Here is a 26,829-nt window from a genome sequence, read left to right on the forward strand (position 1 = left end):
ATTGTATGGGCTACAAATATTTCCCCTACTTTGTCCTTTACCTTTAAAATTTTCAAGTATTTTCTAGAATTAAAAAGTTGTTGTTAGTTTCCTTAATCAGTCTTTTGTTTTATGACCTCTGTGTTTTGTGGCATGCTTAGAAGGGACTTTGCTTTAGAGTCTAAAAATGACTCTCTCATGTGTTCTTCTAATGGTTTTTATCTTCATTTTTTATTTTTATTTTACTTTATTATTTATTTATTTTTAAAGATTTTATTTTATTTTTTAAAAGATTTTTTATTTATTCATCAGAGAGAGAGCACGAGAGCATGAGCAGGGGGGAGGGTCAGAGGGAGAAACAGATCTCTCTCTCTCTATATATATATAGAGAGATATAAGAGAGAGATCATATCTTCTTTATCCATTCATCTATCAATGGACACTTGGGTGGCTTCCATATCTTGACTATTGCAAATAAAGTTGCAAATCATGTTGTAATAAACATAGCAGTGCTTATATCTTTTTGAATTAGTATTTTGTTTTCTTTTGGTAAATACCCAGGAGTGGAATTACTGGATCATATGTTATTTCTATTTTTGATTTTTTGAGGACCTTCCATATTGTTTTCCACAGTGGCTGTATCAGTTTACATTTCCACCAATACTGTACAAGGGCTGTTCTTGCTCCACATCCTCACCAACATTTGTTATTTTTTATACTTTTGATACCAGCCACTCTGACTGGTAGTTGTATCTCATTGTGGTTTTGATTTGCATTTCCCTGATGATGAGGGATGTTGAGCATCTTTTCATGTGTCTGTGGCCTCTGTATGTCTTCTTTGGAAAAATGTCTATTCAGGTCCTCTGCCCATTTTTAAAGCCAGATTATTTGCTTTTTTTGTGTTAAGTTGTGTAAGTTCTTCATATATTTTGGATATTAACCTTTTATTGGATATATCATTTGCAAATATTTGATTTGGCTAGTTTTTCTCTCCCCCCTTCCCTTCAATCATTACTATCTTTCTGATATTTTCTGGCTATTCTTGACAAGTTAAGTTTTCATTTCCATAGAATCAGCCTGTATAAGTTAAAAACTTATTTGATTTTTGGGGGGAGCATATTAAATTTATGGGTTATTTTGGAGTATTGGTCTTTTTACAATATTCAGTTTCGTATCAAAGTTTTCTTTGTTTATTTAAATAACATTCATTTAAAAAGGTAACATATATACATATAAATAGTGCAAAGGGGTATATGATAAAATGTGAACAACCTTTCAGTTCTGGCCCCTACACTCCCAGTTTGCTTTAGAGACAATGAGTTTCTGGTGTATGTTCATAGAGATATTCTATGCATGTAAAATGCTATATGTGCGGGTAATCATTTGGCTCTGACCCAGCTGCCTTTTTTCCCAGATGGCAGCAAGCTAGAGACACTGTCCTGCTTTTCCCTTCCTAACAATATATACTGGGGAACATTTAATATCAGTACATACACACCTGCCTTATTCTTTTTAATAGCTGCATGGTATTGAACTGTATAAAAGCAGCCAGAATTTTTAGTATGTTCCCTATTGATAAAAGATTGCTTCTTTCTCTTATTTTTATAAACAATGCTGTAATGAATGTCCTTCCTCATATACCTTTGTGTGAGAGTATTTCTTAAAGACTAACTCCTAGATACAGAATTACTATGTTGAGTTATAAAGAAAATATACACACAACAATGTGAATATACTCAACACTACAGAACGGAACACTTAAAAATGGTTAAGGTGGTAAATATTACGTTATGTATTTCTTGCCACAGGAAGAAAAAAGAAAATGTTCAATTTTGACAGATATTGCCAAGCTGCCCTTTAAATATTAAGGCAACTTATTAATTATACCCCATTTAAATTTGCCTTCTGTTTGCCATGTTTTGGCTCAGTTGTAAAAATAGATTTTTTTAGTGAGTTAAATAATCTATAAATTTTGAGTAAAATTGTCCCCCATTTCTCTCAAAGAGAGGTTTTCTGGAAAAATTCCAGGGATCAGCGAGGCTCTGCTGGAAGACTGCGGAGGTTGGGAATTGCTGCTAAGAGGCAGGCTCTGCTTCCTTCCAGCAAAGGCAGCCCGCGCCAATTTTATTGAAGAACAGGCATTGCTGAATCACTTTGGCTGCCTGTCCTACTGTGATTTGGATTTGTTTGAAGACTCAACTGAAAGCAAACAAAAGGTTTCATATGACTGAAATCACACCTTTCCAAGGATGTTCTAATTTCCGTAACAAGTGTCTGTGACTGAGAATCTTTACTTAACTCCTTTCCCGGTGCCCACCGTTAGAATCACCATATTTCTCTCAACCGCATGCCCACTTGGACACACTCCATGGAGTTAAGCCTTGAATGAGATGGGAAGGACAAAGCAGGTATGGGTAGTGATATTAATGTGAGCCAAATAAAACTGGGCCCCGCTGGGGGCCTTGGGTGGATGGGTGACATACCTAAAGGAATCTACCCAGTCTGACTCCAAGAAGCTTGAAAAGCACCACAGGTCTTTACTGAATGCCTTCTTGAGGAGGCAGCAGAGGGTAAATTACCTCACACAGTGTTTTGCAAAGTGGACTGCTAAATTCTACCTTTCGATGGCTCTTCTTGTAGAAATTCAATGCACAAAAAAGTCTTCTTTGGCCCTTTCCTTCTCTCCCTGATTTCCACTCCAAATGGCAGCTGCTCAAATATGTCTCTTCTCGTTCCTTAAAATTCTAATACTGTCGGGCGCCTGGGTGGCTCAGTTGGTTAAGCGACTGCCTTCGGCTCAGGTCATGGTCCTGGAGTCCCGGGATCGAGTCCCACATCAGGCTCCCTGCTCAGCAGGGGGTCTGCTTCTCCCTCTGCCCTCTTCCCTCTCGTGCTCTCTGTCTCTCATTCTCTCTCTCTCAAATAAATAAATAAAATCTTTAAAAAAAAAAAATTCTAATACTGTCTCAGCTTCCTGGCCTTCCTTCTTCCCTCACTTCTCTTTCCTAGTCTTCACTCTCAGGCAGCTTCTGTGTGGCACACTTTACCTCTTCCAGTCACATTCCCACCCAGTAAAACCAAAGCATCTTAGAAGATGGGAGGAAAAGAGGATGATAAATCCTTCAAATTTGATTTTTTTGTCCCAACAATAAGAGTAATAATAATGGGCTTATACTTTGACAGTCACTATATGTATATGATTCCACATATTACTTCATAACCAACATATGTAGTTCGTATTCTCATTATCACCATTTTGCAAATGAAGACTCTAAGAGTCAGTGAAGGTTAGGTGACCTACTCAAGGTCAAAGACTTAGGAAGCCACATTAAAGCATAAGGCAGCAGGTGGCAAGGGTACCTTGTGGTCTTGACAGTGCTCTCCATGCCCATATCCTTTCTCTGCTCTCTCTTTTTCCAAATCCTCATGCTTGGGTCTAGTGATGCCCCTCTGGTCCCACTTCAATGGCTGAAACAATCTCTAGACCAAACATTTTCTTGCCCAGTTGGCTTAGCTCTGCATCCTGGGGTTCTGTTAACCTCTCCTCTCCTTCATGCTGTCTCTGTTTTCTTTAGCGCTCTCCTTCTCTCCTGCAGGACTGACATGATACCCTGAATTCAGGTCCTTTGGCTATGGTTCAGTGACCTGTTCTAATTCTTGCCAATCCACTGCTGCCTTGAAATGTCAATCAATTTACCTTCTACTTTCTATTTTCTATTCCTTTTTTATTTCTATTTTCTATTCCTTTTTTAGTATAAACTGCCCTACCCATAGTTCCTATATGGACTAACAGGTGGGGTGGTTCTTTACATGGAGATAACCACTGATTGGACTAGGGGGTAGACATCTGATACAGGGGTGCCCGTGTGCTGTCTAATGATCGATCTGTTCTTCTGGTGTTTCAGCTAAGATCCACCAAAACAGCTCATTTGGCTATGGGAAGCCAAGGAAGAAAGTTCTATAGCCAACATTTGGGGCCATGTACAACATAAGAAAGCAGGGACAGCAGGTCTATTGAGAAAGGATGGGGGAAGAGATTCACATAGGAGAACACAGAAAAGACTATGTGATTCTGGGGGTGGGGTGGGGTTAGGAGAGGGGGAAGAGTGATAATTTGTCTCAGCCTGATGCCTTCCAGTTATGGCTTTCATGAGGCTTTTTGCTCTCAGTATTAACTTGTGTTCTCTTAAATTCTATTTTGTCCCTACAATAAAGTTTCCTTTGTTCTTGAGTTAGTTTGAGTAGGTTTCTGTTACTTATCATCAAGAAGCTTCATTAGACCACCTGCTTCCTTAGGTTGGGAGCCTTGTCTGCATTTCCAACTGTTGGCTGTGTCCCGTTGCATATGGGAAGATCTCCTGGTTTTAGTTCCCTCTAGACCTTGTTCTGGAGGTGGCACTGAACCAGCTTCTGCGGACATCCAGATGAGGCTGTTCCAAGGAAGGGGAAAGGTCCGATGACAAGAATAGGGTTGGTATGGGTATGGAGTTTTGTTGTGGCTCCTTTTTGATATGAGGGTGTAGTTATTAACCTCAAATTGTTTAGGGTCAACTTTGGGACAGAGGGCTAGGGCATATGGGGAGATGGCATTGTTCAGCAGGGGGAGGAGGGACAGGAAGAGGCAGAGCCTGGGGAATGGCAAAGGAGTTGTATCTGCATTCTGTGGGTGTTCTCAGGCTGAGGAATGACATGATGAACTTGAACAATTAGAGTCACTAGCTTTTCTAGCGCCTGCAGAGGTTTTTCCATCTGAGGACAACCCCTGATTTTACTGAGGAGGAAATGAAGACCCAACAATGAAACCATGGCAATGACAAGTAGCATTCAGTGAGTGCTTTCTACAGGGAAGGCTTTGCTCCAAGCACTTTACACATATCAGTACACTTAGTCCCCATGGTAACCCTCCGAAGTTGGTACTATTACCACCCTCATTTCATAGAAGAGGAAACTGAGGCACAGGGGGGTTAAGTAGCTTATCAAAGTCACACAGTAAGTGATGGAGCGAGGATTGAACACAGGAAATATTGATTCAGAGCCAATGCTTTTAGTTATTATACAGTTCTACTTCTCACAAGTACTGAAGATCATGGGAGCTTTATTGTTATAAATAAAAGCTGGTAATGAGTGTGTGTGTGTGTGGGTGTGAGTGGCTTTCTCAACCAAATGAGGCAGCATGTCATGATCCATGGAAAACATGAGAAATAAGGCAAGGGTTTTAATTAGAGGAAAGTGATCACGTTTTAGAAACTCAAAAATCAGGAAAAACAAATGCTCGGTAGACATATGATTTAAGTGTTTTAAAGGAGACGAGAAAAGAAAATTCTCAAATCCTTTCTGCAAGTTCCCAGAGCCCTACACACTATTTAAACTTTAAAGAAGAAGAACACCTGCTTGTTTATTGATTCTTATGCCACAGGTGGTGTGACAATCCTGCTGGCTGGCTTAAGTCATCTGCCAAAGCAAGGCCTCCTGAAATGAAATAATCGATGCCTATTTTAGGGCCCACCATTATCTGACCTCTTATGGTCAGGTAAGTCTTGAATCCAGACTTATATGTTATATAAGTTATATATACATAACTTATATGTCCAGACTTATATGTTATATAAAAGCTGGAGTGTTTTTTTTCTGGAGCATGTCCCATGAGTGAGTGGCCATTCAACCCTCATGGTTTTATGCAAAAAACATTCATGGCTTGCTTGTCAATGAGTCAGTTCAGATATTTGTTGAGCACCTACTATGCATGAGACACCGTGTTAGGTGCTGGAGATATTAGGTGGCCAACTGGAGACACGAAACACTGAACTGATGCAAAAGCCCAGCTTTCTCCCTCCTCCTTCACACACAAACATGTCAGACAAAATACAATGGGCACATTTTTAAAAATACATAACTGAAAACTTAGAAACATTTAGAAAAATTTCCTGAATGCCAGCACTGGGGAGGAAAGTCTAACCCAGAGTAGTGAGCAGCCTGGCCTGCTGGTGGCCTGTGGGGGCCACGGACTGGGATGCGGGCCCCAGGGGCAGGGGTGGAGGTTTCAAAGCCACATGAGGGGAGAAGGGGAAGTCTTGAGCTGGCGTGAGATGAGATGTGGGAAGACCCCAGTGGCATCAAGCTAGACGTTTTGAAGGGCTGCCCTGTTTATGAACAGGGGATGGGGAAACCTTCCACAAATCACCTCAGGAAGGCGGCAAGGAAGCTTGCGCTCTATCCGGGCCCCTGAGTAAAAATTCTCCTTCAGGGATTGGAAGCCCTGGGCTTTCTCATATGTAAGAGCAGAGTCCGTATTCACACTGGGTGTTCAGGGGGAACTCCAAGCTGAGGAAGGACATAAAAATGTGGGTTGACAAGATGGAAATACGCTGTCCCCCCAAGCAAGCACCACACCTCGAGCACATAGGATGCCCACCGGAAAAAAAAGAAAAGCATCTGCTGGAGGTGAGCGAACAACCCAAAAGCAAAGGAAGAAACTAGTGACTGGGAGAGACATCAAGTTCAATTCAAAGGAAGATTAGTCCCTAAGACCTGGAGATAATAGAGTAATCTGAAAGAGACAATTAGACATGTTTAAAATTAAAGAGATAAAATAAACCATAATAAAGTGACAGAGTAGGTATGAACAGAAGCAGAGGTGGGTTTGAAAAGGAGACTCCAGCACCTGCCTTCAAGGGACACACCGCCTACCTGGGAGACAGAGAAGGAAATGGCAGGGACGATCCAGTTTAGGAGAGGGTCCGCATGGGGAGATAAGGAAGCTGAGGGAAGGGGCTCTGGACCCAGCTTCCCCAAGTGACATGGAAACTAACATGTGTCTCTGGCCATGGGGACAGAGGCCATGAAAGCCTGGGCTGGTTCAGAAAATGGCATATCAAGGACTGCCACAGTCTAATACCTGCATTCTCCCAGCTGATGCAGAGATTCCCCTGAAGTCCAAGTACTTTATATGGGAATAGGTGTTCATGGACCTGCCTCTCTCACCTCACCTGTGAATTTCTCCAGCGAGGAGATGAAGGGCCCTCCATTCAACTCGGTCTCATGCTGGGCCACACTTACCCTCCCTCCCTCTCCTCTTGCCATACCAGTCTTCTCTGGGTTCTTAAAGCATGACAAGCTCTTTTCCATCCCAGGGCCTTTGCACATGCCGTTGTCACCATCTGGAATGACCTTTTCCTTATGCTTTTCTTTTGGGTCTCAGCTTGATGGTCGCTCCTCGGGGAGACCTTTCCCGGACACCCTAATTCCAAGGTCCCTCCCTAACACTGCTTTCTTTGTCACCTCTTATTGGTTTCTTTTTACTTACTTTCTAATTATTTCATTTTCTCCTTGACTCCCCTGCTAGAACGTAGACTCCACACAGGCAGGGAATCATCTGCTCACTGCTGTATCTGTAATGCCTGGCATTTAGTGGGTGTTCAGTAAAGTTGAGTGGCTAAATGAATACACTCAAGAAACATTCATGAAGCAGATAACACTACCCAGCTCAGAGGATACGACGATGGAAGCACAGATTGGAACTTTGCAGTTTAGTGAGGGAGACACATCCGACAAGGACTTACAGTAAATGTGATGGTGGTGACGACAGGGGAGGTACTGGGCACTGTGCGAGCACCTGGCAAGGGCACTCATTTTGTACAGAATTAGAGAAGGCTTCCAGGAAGAAGCAACATTTAAGCTGAGCCTGGAAGGATACTTAGGAGTTCACCAGGTGAAGGGGAGCTGGAAGATGTTCCAGGCTGAGGGAAGACCCAGATGCAAGAGGGGCATGGCTCTTTGGGAAGACTGAACACGGTTCTTGATGGGCAAAACTTAGAGCTGCAGCAAGAAATAAGACAGGAGAAGTGAGACAAGGCTGGATCATGGAGGGGTTTCAAGCTATGATAAGGAGTTTGAACTTGATCTTAGGGTCAGTGAGGACATCTTAGTCGGAGGGAATGGCATAATCTCATTTGTGTTTTATTGAAATGGCCCTGGAGCAGTGTGGATAAGAGGAAGAGGACTGGAGTCAGGGAGATCAGAAAACTAGTGCAGGACATGAGGATGTCTTAGATGGAGCAGTGGTGATGAGGGAGTGAACTGGATGAATTTAGGACAGATGGCCAGAGTTGGGGCAGGGGAGAGAATAAAGGATGATGAGTAGGTTTCTAGCATGACCAACATGGTGAATGGGGCGCCATCTTGGGGCCATGTCTGGCAGAGAACCAGACACCTAGTACGCACACCGTAAGTGTGTGCTTGATAACGTGGAAATGGACTCAGCGCAACGTCTTCATAACAGTGAGTATATATCCGCTCACTGTTAGTTCCTGGCTCTACCTACAAGTGTGACCTACCGTTCCCTACTGCCTCCACCTGCCTTGGGTTGCCTATTTGGGACTTGTCTGTCTAGCCTGAGCTCAGTAGTTCTAATCCACAGTCCCTACTCACCAACAGGACACTCTGTTTCTCTGCTAAGAAGTGTGCATTGCGCCTTTCCCCCACTCTCTCTGACCACCAGAGTTTTGGCAATAAGGCTACTGTGATTTTTCATTAATTTTCTTGGTTGTTTTGTAGTTATCGTAACAGTAAAATTTATACTCAATAATATTATTACAATTTTCCTCTACTAATGGGATTATTATTTTTGTTCATTTGTGTTTGAAAGCCATTAGCATAAGATTTACCTCCAACAATATCTACTGTGATTTTTAATGCCCTTGAAACTTGCAAGTGAGCGGTAAGTCTATAATAAGAGAATGCTAGTAAGCATATAAATGTCTTTCTTGGGAAAAGAGGGCTTTTTTTTTTTTTCATCCTGGTTGGACTCAGGTTCTTTGATAGAGAGATTGGTAGGATATAAGGCATTAAAGCCTGAGAACACTGTGTTAGTTTGTAGATGTGTTCAAACAAGTTCCCAGTTATTCAGAGGACACTTTTATATTCTAGGAGGATTCATATTCTTGCTGCTTTTTATGTTGCTCCTTACCCGACAGAAAAACATAATAAATTATGTGTTTGCAGGGAACAATATTGAAAACTCTGAAATGTTCGGAAAAGAAGGGATCTGGAAATCACGCTATCCGACTGACTTTCCAAGGGGCTGGGGGCTTGCTGCACTCATAGTGGAGCCCTGGAGACAGGGATTATCTCAGAGACTGGTGAAAGGAGTTTCTCTGTGGGGCAGCTGTGGGGGGCAGGGAAGTGGACGGGCAGGGCTGGCTTCAAGGGTGTGTGCCCAGCAGCCTCCCAGGGCCCCATGCTGTGAAATTCACAGCATCACCACCTTAGAATTCTTTTTTACTTTTTTTTTTAAGATTTTATTTATTTATTTGAGACAGAGAGAATGAGAGAGAGAAAGAGCACATGAGAGGGGTGAGGGTCATAGGGAGAAGCAATCCCGGGACTCGATCCAGGGACTCCAGGATCATGACCTGAGCCGAAGGCAGTCGCTTAACCAACTGAGCCACCCAGGCGCCCACCACCTTAGAATTCTTAAGTCTTGAATAAGGACCCCACTTTGCACGAGGCCCTGCAAATTATATATGTGGGACTGTGTACAAGCGTTGGAGCGAGGCAGATTTGGGTTCAAGTTCTAGTATTCTCTAGCTATTGACGTGCTTCAGCTTCCTTATCTGTAAAACGGGGCTAATACTATTGTCTTCTCAGACTAGACGTGAGAGCTAAAAGTAGATATCCAGCACCAGGGGGCCTGAAAGGTGGTGACACACCCTCAGATATGCTCAGTGGAATTTTAACTCCCATGTGCAGTCCTCATCATTAAACTTATTATTATGACTTAATGTCGGGAATACTAGCCAGCTGGGATAGGCAGACTGTGGCACAGAAGCTAATCCCATGTGTCCTGGTTAGGAACACGCCAAGCAAAGAACGTTTCCCTAAGGGGGACACTCTAAGGCTGGGGGTCCCATCCATCAGCTTCCAACCTTTGTGCTGCTATAACACATGATAAATAATGTTTTTTGGCACAACCGGTCCCAGTTTCTCATGACTCATACATGTTTCTCTTCTCCCCAGAAATCTCTCAAGAAAGACAATGAAGGAGACTGGCATTATTATGAAGATGCCCTTGACCTTGACCTAATGCATTTGCAAACTTTAGTAGTTCAACTATTATTTGTAACAAATGTTGTTTTTTTATTTTTTTTACCACACCACACAACGGGACTCGATAAGCCAGTGTACCACCGAGGAACGTGGACTCTCGTGGTCCCAAACAAAGGATCCCCCCCCATGACAGGCTGGACAGACCAGGACCAAGCTGGAGCCTTCCATGGCTTGGCAGATGTTGCACTGTGCTCTAGCCTGAATGCGTGATGCCAGCCACGAGGCATGGCGGCGGGGTCCGAGAAACACTGACTAGTTGGTTGGATACCCTTGTGATGAATAGCGTGCAATCTTAAAACATCTGGTTAAACATTTTCCCCCCAAGAATGTAGAAAAGGCTTTAAATCAAATTAATTAGAAACATAAGCATTTTTGGACTCTGGTCCAAAAGGATTCCTCAGGGGATTATAGGAGGCGTCAGGGTGACTTTTGTTGCCTTCAGTTTAAGATTTGTGGGCAGCCCGGAGTCCTGATGGGAGACTTCAAAGGGAAGCACTGGGGGCCTCAGCTGTGCTTGCCCTCCCATGCTGCTCAGGCTCCTGGGCACATACACATTATGACACGTGGGCCTCCTGTAGTCTCAGATGTGGGACAGCCTTGCAGTGACCTGTGGTGTGAAATGACCACAGCCCAAGCATGGTTTGCTCCTTCCTAACTCCCTCCTGAGCACTTGTGGGCAGTGAGCCCCGACTGCCCACTGAGCTCTCTCAGGCCTGAAGGGCTTCCGTGGGTGGCGATGGCCAAAGCTGGCCTGTCACCTCTCCACAGTGCAGCAGTGGATGGCCACAGAAAAGCTGCAACTCTTCTTCCCAGATCCCTCGTTGGCCTCTTTCTAGTGCTTTGGATGAGGGACAATAGAGCACTGTCAGTCAAACAAGTCAGAAAGAACGACGGGCGATTTCGTCCTCGTCTCTCCATGGGATGAGTGGGACCTAGATGGTGGCACAGCTCCTGGGCCCACGTAACACGGTACGGTACGTACGTGGTGCGTAGAAGATGCTTCAGTCTGTAACTATTATGACTAATGACCGACGAGTTTGTCAAACGCCTCAAGGCATGGTCACAAAAAGCAAGTGCTGATAAACAGTTTATTTTCATGGTGATTCTGAAATGGTGATTTCGGTTTGGATGACTTCGGTGTCCCTCCCCTGACCCTCTCTCAAGGATCATAGCAAGAAAACTGAAAGCCACTGCATCGACTCTCAGGAGACCAGAGACATGGCATCCCACCCAGGAGGCCACAGTGGTGGCCTTTAGCAAAAACTGGAGAAAACGCAAATCCGGTCAGGGAAAATCCGAGACAACAAGAGGGACCTGTGTGTCTCTGTCCTCAACTTGACTTAACCCCTCCCCCCCCAAACTCAGCAAATAGATTTTGCTTCCTAGGGCACCGATCTTCCAGCACATCGTACTATAAACTTCAAGGCCCCAGAAAAGAAATCTAAGGGATGCTTTGACTCTGTTCCTGGTGTTTGGTCATTCTGTGATTGTTTTTCTTACCTGTTGCCGAATTTCTTCCTCCATTTTCACGGGTGAGCCCAGTTCTGCAACTTGTTTGACACCTTCGCTCGCATAGCCTCCGTACTCCCACAGCACGTAATTCTTGGAGTGGGATCCACCAATGATTGCAGACCAGTGATTGGCCCGACCTGGGAAAGCCAATCAGGATGCAGGGATCAGTGCGGCTGTGGTGAAAACGTGAGCCCCTTAAATGCTGGGAGGAAAGTGTCATTCGACAATCATTCAACAGGTGCTGGTAAGCACCTACTCTGTGTTAGGCCCTGTGTTCTTCAGAGATGAATAAGACCATCTGTGGAAGCAAGAAGGTCTTGGGGATATGCAGACAGGACAACAACAGATCCTGAGTGAGACACAGAGGCAGCCCAGAATGATGACTTCTGTCTGGGAGGGTTTCAGAGAGGGGGACAACTTCGAGGCTTTGAAAGGCTGATCGGATTTGTAAGACAGAATGGAGAGGAGAGGCTATTTCTGGCAGACTCAGAAGCATTAAATAACATCGTGTGTTTGGGGGGCCATAAGTAATTTAGTATTGCTGTGTCACCAACTGTCAGGGGAGAGGTAGGAAGCGATGCCAGAGAGGTAGGAAGGAGCCTGCTCATGGATGGCTCTGCTTTCAATGCTTCACGAGTTCGCATGTCATTTGAAAGGGTCTGAAACCACTGAAGGGTCCTGAGCAGGGCAACGGCATGATCACATTTGAATTTTAGATAAACCATCCAGGCAGCAGTGTGAAGAATGCATTAGAGGGAGCAAAATGGGAGTGTAGAGCTGTGGTGGGAGAGCACGAGCAGGGAGCCAAGGGTAGAGGGAGTGAGTGGGGAGTAGGCTTGGGCAATTCTCGGAAATGAGCAGGGTTGACTTTGAGCTGGCTTTTCTGTGCCTTCCAGGATGAGGGGCAGGTGAGCTAGCCCTGCGAGAGGATGGGGCAGGCAGTCTGGATATGTGGAAGGCACTGGTCCACAGTGGTCCACTGAGGATCACGGGGGAGGGGGCCCATCGGGGGTGCAGGAGGGAACCAGTGGGTGACGCATGGGAGAACAGAACAAGATCTGGACAGGACTAAGACAAAACTGACTGAGGGGTTTTCAAAGTGCCAGTGGGAGGAAGGAGAGGGACGGAGAGTCAACATCAGCACTGCACTGGGTTTGTTTCTGCATGTGATGAGTGTTGATGCACGCACATACTCACACACACACACACACACAATATATATATTATAAATATATACATACATGATACATGCATACACATATAATATACATATAATATATACACATGTATATATGCACATGTAATATATACATAAAATATACATATATAGCATATATATACACATGTATATATATTAATAACTGGTTAAGTAACATACAGTTCATCATAAGGCCAGTTCAGCTCTCAGCCATTCTTGGTTGGCTAATAAAGCCCTGAGTTAAAGAACGTTTTCAGGCATAGTGAAGAGGAAAAGTGGAACTGGGTGGACACAAGGGACACATGTGACCCGGGGTGACAGAACTCTCCACTCCACCCACCACGTAAGAAGACCATTCTGAACGGGGCCTGATCCTGTTTGCATCAGCTCCCTGCTACCCTGGAGCCCTCCGCTGCAGGGGCACATCGAGAACTCAGGTGCCAAGCCCCCCTCCCGGACTGCTGAGGGCAGCCATGCCTCCCCGCCCCCGCCCCATGCAGGCAGATGACATCACTAGGTCCGCCTGCCCAATTGCTTGCTCATTATTTCCTCCACACCTGGGAAACGCAAACACTGTGTTCACCCATCAGTTCCCTAGAGAAGACAGATAGATATGTGGCCAGACTGTCCTAGCTGTCATCCAAGCCAGGAGCACTGCTTGTGGAGGGGCAAGGGCTGAGAGCCACTCGTGACCTTTGGTTCATGCTGTGGACCCAGGGAGACCAGCTTCAGCATTTCCTGTTCCCTCTGCCTTGTTCCACCGAAATGGCCCCTTTTCCCAGACCCATCCTACCTACAATTCTGTACCTCTGGGGCTTAGCACATGCTGTTCCCCGTGGCTCTCTTCCTGCTTGGCTTGGCCAACTCTCATCCCTCCTTCATGATTTACCCAGAAGTCCCCCAAGGTCCCCCTAGACTGACCTAAGTCTTGTCTCCTGTCTCCCCACAGCACAGATAACACGTATGATCACCGCTACAGGTCTGTTTCCCCACCAGACTGTCACGTCCCTGAGGAGACCTGTCTTCAGCACTGTGTCCCCAGTGCCCAGCACTGTGTCTGATGCACTGTGAGTGGTCAGTGCATGTTTTCAAAAGGATTTCATCCAAACAATCAAAAGGGAAGGTAGGCAGTATACGTGCTTGAAGCATTTGGGAGCAGGCTTGCACAGATTTGATTCAATGTGATTAAATTCAAGTCTCAGCTCAGCAGAGTTCCTGACACCTACTGGGCTAACACACTCAGCTCACCTGCATGCTGTTCAAAACAAACACCACCACCACCAACAAAGAAAGGCATTGGTCTTACAGCCTGCAGACAAGGATTCAAATGCTAGCATTGCCACTTTCTAGCTAGGTCAACTTGGTCCAATTCCAATTATTTCATTTCCCTGAGTCTCAGCTCCCACCTCTGTAATTCAAGGATGATAATGCCTATCTTACTGACCTATTATAAGAATTAAATTCCATTTTTAAAAGATGAGATAATATATGTGAAATCACTACTGCCACACAATAGACACTCAATAATTACAGTTTCCTCCTTTCCTGGTTGTTAGGGAGGCTACAAAAATGAGTAAAACATGAAACCTGCCTTTTATTCAGTATAGGAGATAAGAAATCTATGTACTGTGGGATAAGAGAAGAGACTAGGAACGAGCACAATCATAGGGAGATGAGGGGATGGGCCCAGATGGATCTTTCTGATTTATTCATTTGGCTTCCATTTACTGTGTGCCAAGCACAGTGGCAGGTCCTGGCCACTGAAAGGAATTGGATAGGTGCTTGTCCTGGAGGGACTCATGGTCTGGGGGGGCGGGGAGACAGATGGCTCAGCAGATTACTTACAATCCAGCATGGGCAGGGATATTATAGAAACAAGAACACAGAGCAGAGGGGATGGAGCAGCTAACTGCAAAGTCCCCAAATCCAAAGAATCCAAGCCCAAAGGCATGAGTGCAGAGAAACAGGTGCCTCAAGAATGGGATCTGTCTTTATGGTTTCTTACATTTGAATACAATGTCATTGTACCAGTCCAACTTTCTGATCAGTTTAGTTGTTAATTTCCTACACCGGTCTTGCAAATTACCACATTAATTCAAATTTCAACCCACTGAATGACATCAACCACATAATAGATATCTGACAGGTACTAGGCTAGGGGGAGGACCAGACTCTATCCTCCCTGGGGGGACGAGGCAGGAAACCATGGAAAACAATCTGCAACATTACAAAGGGTGACGACTTCAGGTGAGTGGCAGTCACTCGGGGGCAGAATGGTACAGGGAGTAGAGGCATTGGTGACCAAGAGCCAGAAGAACTGGACTCCAGGCCTCCCTGCATGACCATGAATCAGAGCCTCAGTTTACCTTTTAAAAATAGGGGTAATAATTACTAGTCGGACTATTGCTCAGAGTTGTGCAAATTAATTGGGCTGGTTTTGGAAAGAACTATGAAAACTATAAAGAACTATACAATGCGAAATTCTCAGTATTATTATGGATGGAAAGCATAATGAGAATCCACAAGAGGAATCCAAATATGATGGAGGAGCAAGGAAACTTTCCCAGTGGAAGGAGGCTCCCATGAGAAGACTGGCAGGACAGGAGAAGCAGGAATTCCAGTGATGACATATATAAGAGGATTAAACACCTATTAGGTGTCAGGTATAATGCTTTCTGAGGGGTAACCCTCACTACACCCTCATTCTCATTTTATAGATAAGAAAACTGAGACCCAGAGATGTGAAGGAAGCTGCCAAAGCTCACAGAGCTAGCAAGGGTCAAAACTAGGGTTCAAACCCAGGTCTGCCTGACCCCAGAGCACATGCTCTTTTCCCTACATTGCACTGAGAGGTCAAGAAGGAGAGGAGACTGTTTGGTGGACTGGAGGGATAGAAGGCAAAAAGAGAAGATGGAAAAGAAAGTCAGGACTGGGTTGAGGAGAGTGCTGAGTGCCCACCATGAAAGGGGGGAAATATGATGGAAGTTTCCTTCTGGGAAGAACCATACGATGATAGTTAACATGCATTGAGCCTTTAGTAAGTGCCAGGCACTGTGCCAAGGACTGACCTACATTATCGCATTAAACACTCAGAAAAAGAACCTCCTCTGACACAGAGGCTATCAGAATTCCCATTTTTCACATGAGGAAACCCAGACTCAGAGAGGTCAAGTGAGTTAACCCAAGATCACAGAGTCGATGAGTGAGGACACTGGGATTCAAGGTCAAATCTGTCTGGGGCCAGAGCTGTGCTCTTGACCACACCGCATCAGGCCACACCCAGTGATGGGAAGGGAGAAGGCCCAGGGTGAGGAGACCCATCAACACTCCCTGCGTGAGTTGTGTAGGGTTTGACTTAGGGCAGTGGAGAGGGAAAGCAGAAACAGGATCAGAGGTATGAGCCAATAAGAGGGAAGATTGGACAGACTTCAGGAGGCAGTTTGGGGACGTAGTTAAAGCTCTGGTGTTTGAATCAGACCACTGTGTATTCTAGGCTCAGTTCTTAAGCTCAGTTCTAGATTGGACAAGTCAGTAATCACTCTCAAACTCAGCTTCTTCATCTGGATATTGACACGACCAGTCTCTTGGTGTTGTTCTAAAGCTAAAGTCCATGAAGTCATGACTAGTGGCTGGAACACAAAGTGGGCCTAATAAATCTTAGCCAGTCAAATTAAATATGAAGAGGATGGATGGGGCAAATCCAGACAAGTTTCTGGAAGGCATGTGAAACACAAAATATCTGAGTAGGTGATTGGAAGGCAGTTTGGTTTAGAATTGGTGGGTAGAGAGGACAGAATATCAGATGCAAGGACCTGAAGCTGAAAGAAAAACCAGGAGGGAATCCTCTAAATGGGACGCAGTGGTCTGGGGCCTGAGAATGAGGTGGCTCAGCAGACCCAGTTAGCTGGGACATGGAAAAGTGCAGCACTGGGCCCCAGCATCCTCTAGGAAATAAGGGAGGAAGGAGAGGGAGAAGCCACAGGTATCGGGGGGCCTGGGGAGAAGGAGACAAGGTACATGCTGTGGCTTAAAGGGATGCTCAAGGGGGCTACAACTGAGGTCCTTGGTGAAACACTCGGGCTTCAGCTTTGGGGTCAGGGGCAGGGGCAGAGAAACAAGACTATCGCCAACCTCTTTGGCTCTCAGGTAAGGCCAAAGCTCTTTGGTTTAGCATGCCTCTCTCTGGTTCCAGCAGTGTTCTGTGGCCTCCACATACCAGGGTCTAGATGTTTATTCCCAAGCATCTGAGGCATAGGTGGAACAGAGGCAGGTGGGAAGCTGGGAGGAAGAAATGATTAGACACTTGAGTTTGAGATACTGATGGGCAACCAGGTGCATTTGTCTGAAAAGCCCTTCCAGGGAGATGTCCTGAATGTAAGTGTAGTAAGCTCACTTCTGACACCTTTTCTGTTGTCATTGCTGGTGCTAAGTTACCAGTGATGCCTAAATTCACAATGATGCTGAAAAGGCCATCGCTGATGAAAGAAGAACCGTGTCCGGCTTTTTGTCTCGTGCTGCACGTAGATGGATTCTCTGAAGTTTTCTGCCTTCGGCAGGTATTCAGCAACAGCCCAACTTTGCTGGCCTGCTTTGTCAGTGGCTGCATTCCCCTGCCAATCTCAGTCCTGTGGAAAGTCACCCATGCATTTCCTTGACATAACATTCATAGCGTTTCCCTGGAGAACGTCCCACAGCCTTGGTGTCTAGATTGCTACAACCTCCCGTTATCCAATCTCAGCCTCACCTACTGTACCTCAGCAAATCTTGGTTTTTGGCGCTGGTTGGGTCCTTATGGATCTGCTATGGTCACTGCACTGAAGCTTCTCCAGTCCTTAAGTCCTGCTGCCTGTCCTCCTTTTATGTCTAAGTGGATAATCTTGTCACTTAACTCTTCCGGGAAGACCCAGGTCAACCCATCCACAGACTTATCCAGGCACCGTGTGGCCAGTGACCAGCAGAAAAATGCCGTGGGCCTGCCAGCCCTATTCATAAAAGTTGTCTTGGATCTCACTTCGCTCTTGCCCTTGCCGTTCTCACCCTAGGCTCACTTCCAGGATCTGCCTGGGTTTTGATGCTTTGGATTTGGCTACAGAACTTGGCTCCTCTGGGTTTGCCCCTGGGTGCTGCCCAGGACACAGCTTGTACTTGCCCTTTGGCTCTTCCTGCCCTTGGCTGCTTCAGGAGCTCACTCTGAGCAAGCTATTCAGGTTTTCAGGATCCCGTCCCGGGATGGCCTCCTGGAAAAAACCCTGCATGGGGAGATCTGTCAGGTTGGCCAGAAAATCTTCAACTTTCTTTCTGCCTTCTTCACTCAGCTAGCCTTTTTCCCTTCCTTCAGGTCTTCAGAAAAATGTCACTTTTCCTTTCCAGGGAAAACCTTTGCACTTACAGAATTGATCATATTCTTTTGCATTTTCTCTGAGGTTTCTAATAATAATATTCTGTTAATGTATTCACTAAATAAATGTTTACTAGGCATACTATGTGCTAGGTTAGAAATCAACAAGCCACAGCCCACTGCTTGTTTTTTTTCCAATAAAGTTTTATATTTCACGTGTTATTTATGTATTATTTATGGCTGCTTTCCTGCTACACAAGCAGAGTTGAGTAGTTATGAGAGAGACTGCCTGGCCTGCAAACCCTAAAATATTTACTATCTGGTCCTTTAGAGAGAAAGTTTGACAAAGTCTGTGCTCTGGAGACTCTGAGCAGACTCAGACTTGGTCCTGGTCCTTGAGATGTTCAGTTTGGAAGGTGGGGTGAAGCGTATGGAGGACAGGTCACAACAGGTAATTACAATGGCATGTATATGATACAGTTTTCATGAAGGCAACACAGAGTGACATAAAAACACAAATGGGGGCTATTCAGCCCAGACTGTACCAGAGAGAGCTTCCTGGAGGAGAGGACAGCTGAGCTACCTTCTGAAGGATAAGTAGGAGATAACAAGGCAATTAGGGGGAAGGAGGAAGGTATTTTTTTGTAGAAGGACCAGTATGTGCAAAAGCAGAGCATAAGAGGAAGCCAGAGGTACATGGAAAACCATAAGGTAGGTCAAGGTAGAGGGAGAAAGAGAAAGAGAGAGAGAGAGTGTATTTGTAAAGAAAGAATGATCAATGATGAACCCAGTCGGCCAGGCAGATCAGAAAGGATATGAATGTCTTAATAAAAAGTTTTTATTTTATCTTGAAGGCAGTATGAAGTAGAGAAGAAAATATGATTGTTTTGTCTACAGACAACCTCCAAATTTATATATGCTCACACAACTTCTGCTTCTCACTCTGATGATCCAAATGCACTGGACTAGCCCTCTCAACATAAGGGATGATAAAATTGGGTAAAATGTATGAAGCACCAAATTTCAGAAAATAGATGGCAAAACACTATGACCCCTGAGAGAAGGGTAACAGAAGAGGTGAGCCCCATGTTTGTCCTGGACATTTTCTGGTTTGTGGTACAGGAAGGTGGAACACAACAGAGCATGACAATCTGGCTGAGCTGAGGAGGTAAAGATAGGACTTTGAAGCTACTGAGGTAGATAGGATTTACTGGCAAAAATATCAGAGAGGAGGATGCTGCACAGAGAAGGAACTTCAGAAACATGCATAGGGGTCTCTCTAAGTCTTTGACTGAAGACTAAGCTGCACACGTGCAGGACAAAACTCCACAGCCTTGGGAAATACAGCTACTTGGGAGCTAAGAGCTGAATGGAGATTGCAGAAGTCACACAATGCTGAAGATGTACGATTTCCAACCATCCATATTCGAGGGACCTTGCTGACTGTCCTGAACATTCAACTGAGACCCTGGAAAAGTCACACTTTAGGAGTAAAAAACTTTTGCACTAGAGTAAAGGCTAGTCTAGACTTACCCTGACAAAGCTTAGAAAACAAGCCTTGAAAGTTAAACAAGTGGATATACCAGTAAATTAAACATCTGTCAGGTCAAAACTCCATACTCTTTAAAAGAAGATAATAAATTCAGTTACTCACCAATGTCCATCATACAATCAAAAATTACTAACAAGTGCAGAAGCAGGAAAATATGATCTATAACCATGAGGAAAAAAAACAGTCAAAAGAAAGAGTTCCTGAAATGATGGGTAGGTTGGGATTACCATGTAAGGACTTTAAAACACTACTATTAAGTTCAAGGACTTAAAGGAAGAGATGGCCATAATGGGGTGAACAGATGAGGACTCTCATCAGAGAAAGAAACTTTTTTTTTTTTTTGATAGAGAGAGAGCATGCATGAGATGTGGGGGAGGGGCAGAGGGAGAGGGAGAGAGAGAACTTCAAGCAGACTCCATGCCCAGAGTGGAGCCAGATGTGGGGCTTACTCTCATGACCCTGAGATCATGACCTGAGCTGAAATCAAGAGTTGGATGCTTAACCCACCGAGCCACCCAGGTGTCCCAAGAAAGAAACTGTTTTAAAAACCCCAAAAATGGAAAATCTAGAACTCAAAAATATAATATCTGTATTAGGATATGGCAAAGAAAAAGGTCTATAAACGGAAAGACAGGGTAATAGAAATTCAAAATGAAGCACACAGAAAAACGATAAAAAAAATGAATGGGAGTCTCAGTGACCTTTGGAACAACAATAAGTTGTTTAACATAAGGGTTATGGAATCCTGGAAGGAGAGGATAGAGAGATTGAGTTATAAAAATATTTAAAGAAATAACACTGAAATTGCCCAAAACTTGATGAAGAATATCAACCTATGGCTCTAAGAAGCCCAATAAACTGCAGACAGGATAAAAACAAAGAAAATTATACTTATGCACATCAAAATTAATTAATGATGAGTCGTAGAAGCAACCAGAGCTCAAAAGACACATTACAATCAGAAAAACAAAAATAAGAATGACTGCCGGCTTCAAAAACAAGATAACCCAGAAGACAATGAAATGACACCGCTAAAGTTCTGAAAGAAATGAAAAAAACCTGTCAACCTTGAATTCTATATCCTGCAAAAATATCCTTCAAAAATAAGGGTGAACTAAAACAGTTTTTTGATAAAGGCAAGCTGAGTGACATTATTACCAGCACACCTGCTATATATGAAATATTAAAGGACTCTGGCTGAAGGGAAATGAAAACAGATATAAACTCAGATCTCCATAAAGGAAAAAAGAGTGTTAGAGATGGTAAACACGTGCATACACTCCAACTTTCATCTCTTTCACTAAGGACCTTCTCCCTTGAAGTAAAGAGGTTCAAATTTCCTAATGCTGAATGAAAAAAATTTTCCTGTCAATGCTCTCTTCCCACAAAGACTATTTTTTGTCTTTCCTACACCTTCAGCCTTTTTGGGAAAGTTGAAAGCTCACTGTTTCCTCTCCCTGAATTATTTTCTCAGATCCTTGCAACCTGATACGGAGCTCCCCACCTGAGCTCATTTATGCCACCCAGTCTTTGAACCTTTGACTTTTGCTCCCCTCTATTCCCACAGTTGAACAATTGCAGGGGCAATCAAGAGAAAATTACTGTCTGCTTTATTTCCCTTTTAAAAATAAAAGCATATTTTAAATTCAATAAAAGTCATCCTTTCAAATGTATCATTTAGTGAGTTTTGACAAATGCATGCAATCATATAACCAATCACAATCAAGATATAAAATAGTTCTACTACCTAAAAAAAATTGCTTTGTGCCTCTTTGTAGTCAACCCCATTCCTCTATCCCCAGCCCTTGGCAACCTCTGGTTTGTTTTTGGTCCCTATAGTTTTGCCTTTTCTAGAATATAGTATAAATAACTCATACAGTAGGTAGCCCTTTGAGTCTGGCTTCTTTAACTTAGCATAATACATTTGAGATTCATCCATGCTGTTATATGTATCAGTTTATCCTTACTTCAAATGTCTTAAAAGAAAAAGGAGATCTCCTACTGGTTTAAGGTCATTCTTACACTCCTTTTTCCACCATTACTAGCTGTGTGACCTTGAATAAGCTACCTAAGTTTTTTAAGACTCAGTTTTCTTTTCTGTGAAACGGTAACAACAGTACCTACCTTCTAGGGTTGTTATGGGTGTCACAGAAGGAAATCCATATAAAAATAGTACAGTTCCTGGTACATAATAAACATTCAATAAATGGTTACTTTTAATATTGATATTCCATTTCTCTAGGGAAGGTAGAGATCAGGAGAAAACTGGAGCATGTCCATTAGGGTAAAGCAAGGTCTTAGAGGATAGCTAGATTTTCTAAGTAGTATGGTTAGTGTAGTGGTGGTTCCAGTAGCAGTCAGCATTGGGTGGGGGGGTGGGTGTAGAAGCCCATTGGGTGGGTGGAGCTAGTGGTGGGAAAATAGCAGCAGAATGAGTCAGGTGAACAGACAGAAGTTCCCAGAAGCCAGCAGCAGAGCCTCTGACACAAGCTTATAGTTAGAGTTCAGGTTCTATTTTCTGGAGTCAGGTCTATTTTCTGGAGACTGACAAGGAAGCAATGGCAAGTGTGAGAACACACTCATACTGTCAGTGAGTGTCCACCTCAAGTGTACTGCGCTTCTTTCCATTTACTGACTCAAGGCCTTCTCTGAAGCTCTGAAAGCCCCCTTGGCCAGCAAGCAAGCACCTGGAGTGCAGGGAAGATAGTGTTCCTGGAGACAGTCTTAGCCTATGGAGGGGTGGGTGCTAGTGGACAATTCCGGAAGACATTTTGTACACTTTTCAGAGGTATACTGATGCCAATGACCTCAAAATACACTCTTAAGTCAATTCTTTCTTTTCTCTTGTCATTCTGCCCCAGTCCCTTCACTCCTGCTTCCTGGACCACCTTCTACATAAACTACCTGCACCAAAGTCCTTTCCTCAGGCTCTGCTTTTGGGGAAATTCAACATGGCTCATTCAACCAAGGTCATGTGTATGGCCCCAAAGATCCATAAAATCATAGTTGGGAGATTAGACAAGAGCCAGCTAGGGCTACTCTCCCTGTTTCTGGAAGCAGAGTAGTCTTATAGAATACAAATGATCCTTCAGCACCCCTCCACCCAAAGCTATGGGTGTTGATTCTGTTGTTATTGTCATCATAATTGTTGCCATTGTTATCACTGTAGATATCATCATTATTACAATCACTACCATTTATTGAGCACATACCCTGCAACAGGCACTTCATAGGCATTAGGTAACATCCTTCCATTCTCACAGTGGTCCTGCTAGGTGGGTCAGTTACCATCCCCATGTTACGGATGAGGTAACTGAGCTGCAAGTAAGTGATAGAGCTGAAATTCTGATCAGGTCTGTCAAACTTAGGCCATGTCCCTTCTACTCCAATGGAGTAGAAAGCCTAAGTCAAGTCCAGATTTAGTTAGGAGGTCATTCTAATGTCATGCATGGCTGTCACCAGAATCAGCTCTTGGGGTGGGGATACCAGGGGATAAGTAGGTGGTACCTGTCCAATGCCCCAGACAACAATGAAAGTAGTGGCTCTTGATGTTCATAAATTTCTGCCTTTTTTGAACTCAGTCTTCCCAGTCCAATTTTTCTGAACTTCTGACTCCTGATTTATTTGGATATCTCTAAAACCTAGCCAGTTATCTGATTCTCATCTCAGAGACAAAAAACATAATCTCAGAGCACCACCAAACTCCCATCCCTGTTGTTACTCTAGAGGCTGGTTACAGGTTTATTGTGTACTGACAAATAGTACTGCAGTTATATTTTTAGAAAGAGGAACTTTATTTAAAAGTGTCCTTCTAAGCTGACTTTTCTACATAAATATTGTTATATGTGGGAGAGAGGCTATATTTCTGGACAACTTCCAAATGTTTAATACACCATTAATACCTGAGTTTGAAGCCTCAGGGAAGGAACTGTAGTACTTTGGATGATAAATTCTAGCAATGTTCATCTAATTTAAAAAGATCTAGGAGCTCGTATTTAAAAACTTAGCAGGAGCAGTAAATAACTGCTTTGTGTTTTAGAGTTCAACATAAAGAATGGACTTCTCCCATCCCCATTAGTTCATTTGCAAGTTTGAATCTTAACTGTTGGCTAAACTCTGTAAATAAGTAAGCCAATGCTCTTCTGTGTTTGAAAGTTTTTATGCAGTAGATAGAAGAGGTAGTGAGAAATAGGAATTACTGAGCATATACTTGTACCAGGTGCTTTTGTATGTTATTATCCAATCTACTTTTCAATCCAATTTCATTGATAAGGAAACAGGCTCTGAGAAAATCTGTAACTTGTCCATGGACACGTTGTCAGTGAGTGATTGAACCAGCATTTGGCTCATGATTGCTTTGTCTTTGGGGAGTTTTTTGCACTGCCAGTGAGAGAGAAGATAGAGGTCCTGGGGGAAAGTTTGTTAAGCTAATAATAGAAGCAAAGCCTATTGAAACAAGTCTATATATAAGATAAAAGGGGAGTCAGGCTGGGGTAAAAAATTCCACCTCAAAATTTAAGGGAAAAGTGAAGATAGAACCCTAGCCTTTTTGGTGACTGTAGATGCAGAAATCTCAAACAAAATATTAACAAACCCTATATCCAGTTAAGCCATACACAACCATGTAGAGTTTATTCCAAGAATACAAGGGTGGTTTAACAATCAAAATTCAATCAATGAAATTCATCACATTAACAGAAAAAAAGAAAAATTATATGTATCTCTTCATAGATACAGAACAAGTATTTGATTGCATTCAATACCCATTCATGATTAAAAAAAAAAACAACACTCAACAAACTAAGAATAGAATGGAGCTTTCCTTACCTGATTAAAAAATCTACAAAAAAGCCGTAGCACAAATCATACTTAAAGTGAGATATTAAAAGCTTTCCCCATAAGATTGGGAAGAAGGCAAGAATGCCCACCATTACCAGCTTTTAGCCAGTGAAATAAGGCAGTAAAGAGAAATAGAAGGCATAAGGACTGGAAAGGAATTGTTGGTAGAAGATATAATGGTGTATGTAAAAATTCCAAAATAATTTATATATAGGGGTATTAGCCCTGGGTGGCTCAGTCGGTTAAACATCTGCCTTCGGCTCGGGTCATGATCCCAGAGTCCTGTGATCAAGCCTTGCATCGGGCTCTCTGCTTAGCAGGGAGCCTGCTTCTCCCTCTGCCCCTCACCCCACTTGTGCTTGCTCTCTCTCTCAAATAAATAAATTTTTAAAAACAAGAAACAAAATAATTCATATATAAACTAATAGAATTAATAAGTACATTTAGCAAGGTCTCTGAATACTAAGTCAATATGTAAGAATCAATGTCATTTCTACATACCAGTGATTAAAAAAAATGAAATTTTAAAAAGCTATTACTTGCTAAGTATAAAATATATAGTATCTAAGAATAAATCCAGTGAAAAATTAATAAGACCTCTTCTCCATAGAAATCCATAAAGCATTATTGAGTGAAGTGTGAGTAAACCTAAATAAATGGAGTGATAGAATATATTTGTTGATTAGAAGAGTCAATAATGTAAAGTTGTCAAATCTCCCCTATTTTGTTCATAAGTTCAACATAATTTCAATAAAAATACTAGTGGGTTTTTTTTAAATGAAAATTGAGATCATGATCTTAAAATTTATGCAGAAATATAAAGGACTAAGAATAGTCAAAATAATCTTGAAGAAGAATAGAGAACTAACGTTCCCAGATGTAAAGGATAGACAAATAAACTAACGAAACAGAATGACAGAATACAGAGTCCAGAAATAGACCCACAGATATATAGTCACTTAATACATGACAAATGAAACACTAATGTAGAAGGGAAGGATGGGCATCCTGATAAATGATTCTAGCAAAAAAAAAAAGAAAGTATCTTGATCCCTACCTCACACCATACACAATTTCAATTACAGATCAATTCAGCACCTAGATATGGAGGGTAGAAGCAATAAAACTTTTAGAAGAGAATATAGAACTAAGTCTTTATAACTGTGGGGGAAGCAAAGATTTCTTAAGTGAGATACAAAAAGTGCTAACCATGAAGAAAAAAAGATCATTTGGATTATGTTAAAGCTAAAACCTTCTGTTCATCAGAAGACTGAAAAGGTAGACCACAGAACAGGAGAAGATATTTGGAATACATGTAATTGACTAAGGACTCATAACTAGAATATAAAAAGAACTGCTACGAGGAAAAGGCAGACAACTCCATAGAAAAAATGGTCAAAAGACTGAACAGTCACTTTAGATTTATCCAAATGGCCAAGAACAACTTAGTAGTCAAAACCAAAGAAATTAAAATTAAAATTACAATGTGATATCACTGCACACATACTAGGTAGGTAAAATGAAAAGACCAACAATGTCAAGTGTTGGCAAGGATGTAGATTACCAGATTTCTCTAGCTGTGGAAAACTGTTTAACAATCTTTACTAAAGCTGGGCTACATATCTTATGACCCAGCAATTCCACTCCCAGTATATAAAGAACAGAAATGTGTACATATATTTACCAGAACACATGCACATGAATGTTTATACAGCACTATTCATAATAACCCCATGTTGGAAACTACCCAAATGTTCATCCATTATAGGATGGAAGAATTAAATGTGGTATATTCATGCAGTGAAATATTATACAGTTATGAGAAAGAACAAACCAAAATTATGCACAGTCACATGGATGAATCTCACAAACTATAAAGCTGAACAAAAGAAGCCAAACACAAAAGAGTACATGCTATAAAATTCCACTTATAAAAAGTTTAAAAACAGGCAAACTTGATCTATGATGGAAGTCACAATGGTGGCTGCCCTTTGTAGGGGAGCACTGACTGGAAGGGACAAAAGGAGGCTTCTGGAATTGCTAATATGCATGTGTTCAAATGAATGGGAAAATGTGAGCTGTACACTTAGGATGTACCCACTTTTCTGTATGTATGTATGTATGTATGCATGCTTCTATTAAAAGTTTGCTTTTAAAAAGGAAAATGTGAAGGTAGAAGCAGTGTTAGCTTTCTTTCCTTGTCTCTCAAGGCTCACTCTGGTCTACCCTAGGCTTGAGCTGCATTGTATTGGAATGAAAAATTTAATTCTCATGTAATGGGGATGGTGACAAGGAAATGACAGGGAC

General features: G+C 42.9%; 1 protein-coding gene across 1 annotated transcript in view; it reads right to left on the reverse strand.

Moving 5' to 3' along the window:
- The window catches only part of SPON1 (spondin 1), a 250,802-nt gene that overhangs the window by 97,841 nt on the left and 126,132 nt on the right, over positions 1 to 26,829 (reverse strand). Inside the window, exon 6 of the mRNA XM_036119322.2 lies at positions 11,584 to 11,732. Within this exon, the coding sequence (XP_035975215.1) occupies positions 11,584 to 11,732 (149 nt within the window). The remainder of the gene's footprint in view (positions 1 to 11,583; positions 11,733 to 26,829) is intronic.

Source organism: Halichoerus grypus, chromosome 11 (assembly GCF_964656455.1).
Source record: "Halichoerus grypus chromosome 11, mHalGry1.hap1.1, whole genome shotgun sequence".
NCBI lineage: Eukaryota > Metazoa > Chordata > Mammalia > Carnivora > Phocidae > Halichoerus > Halichoerus grypus.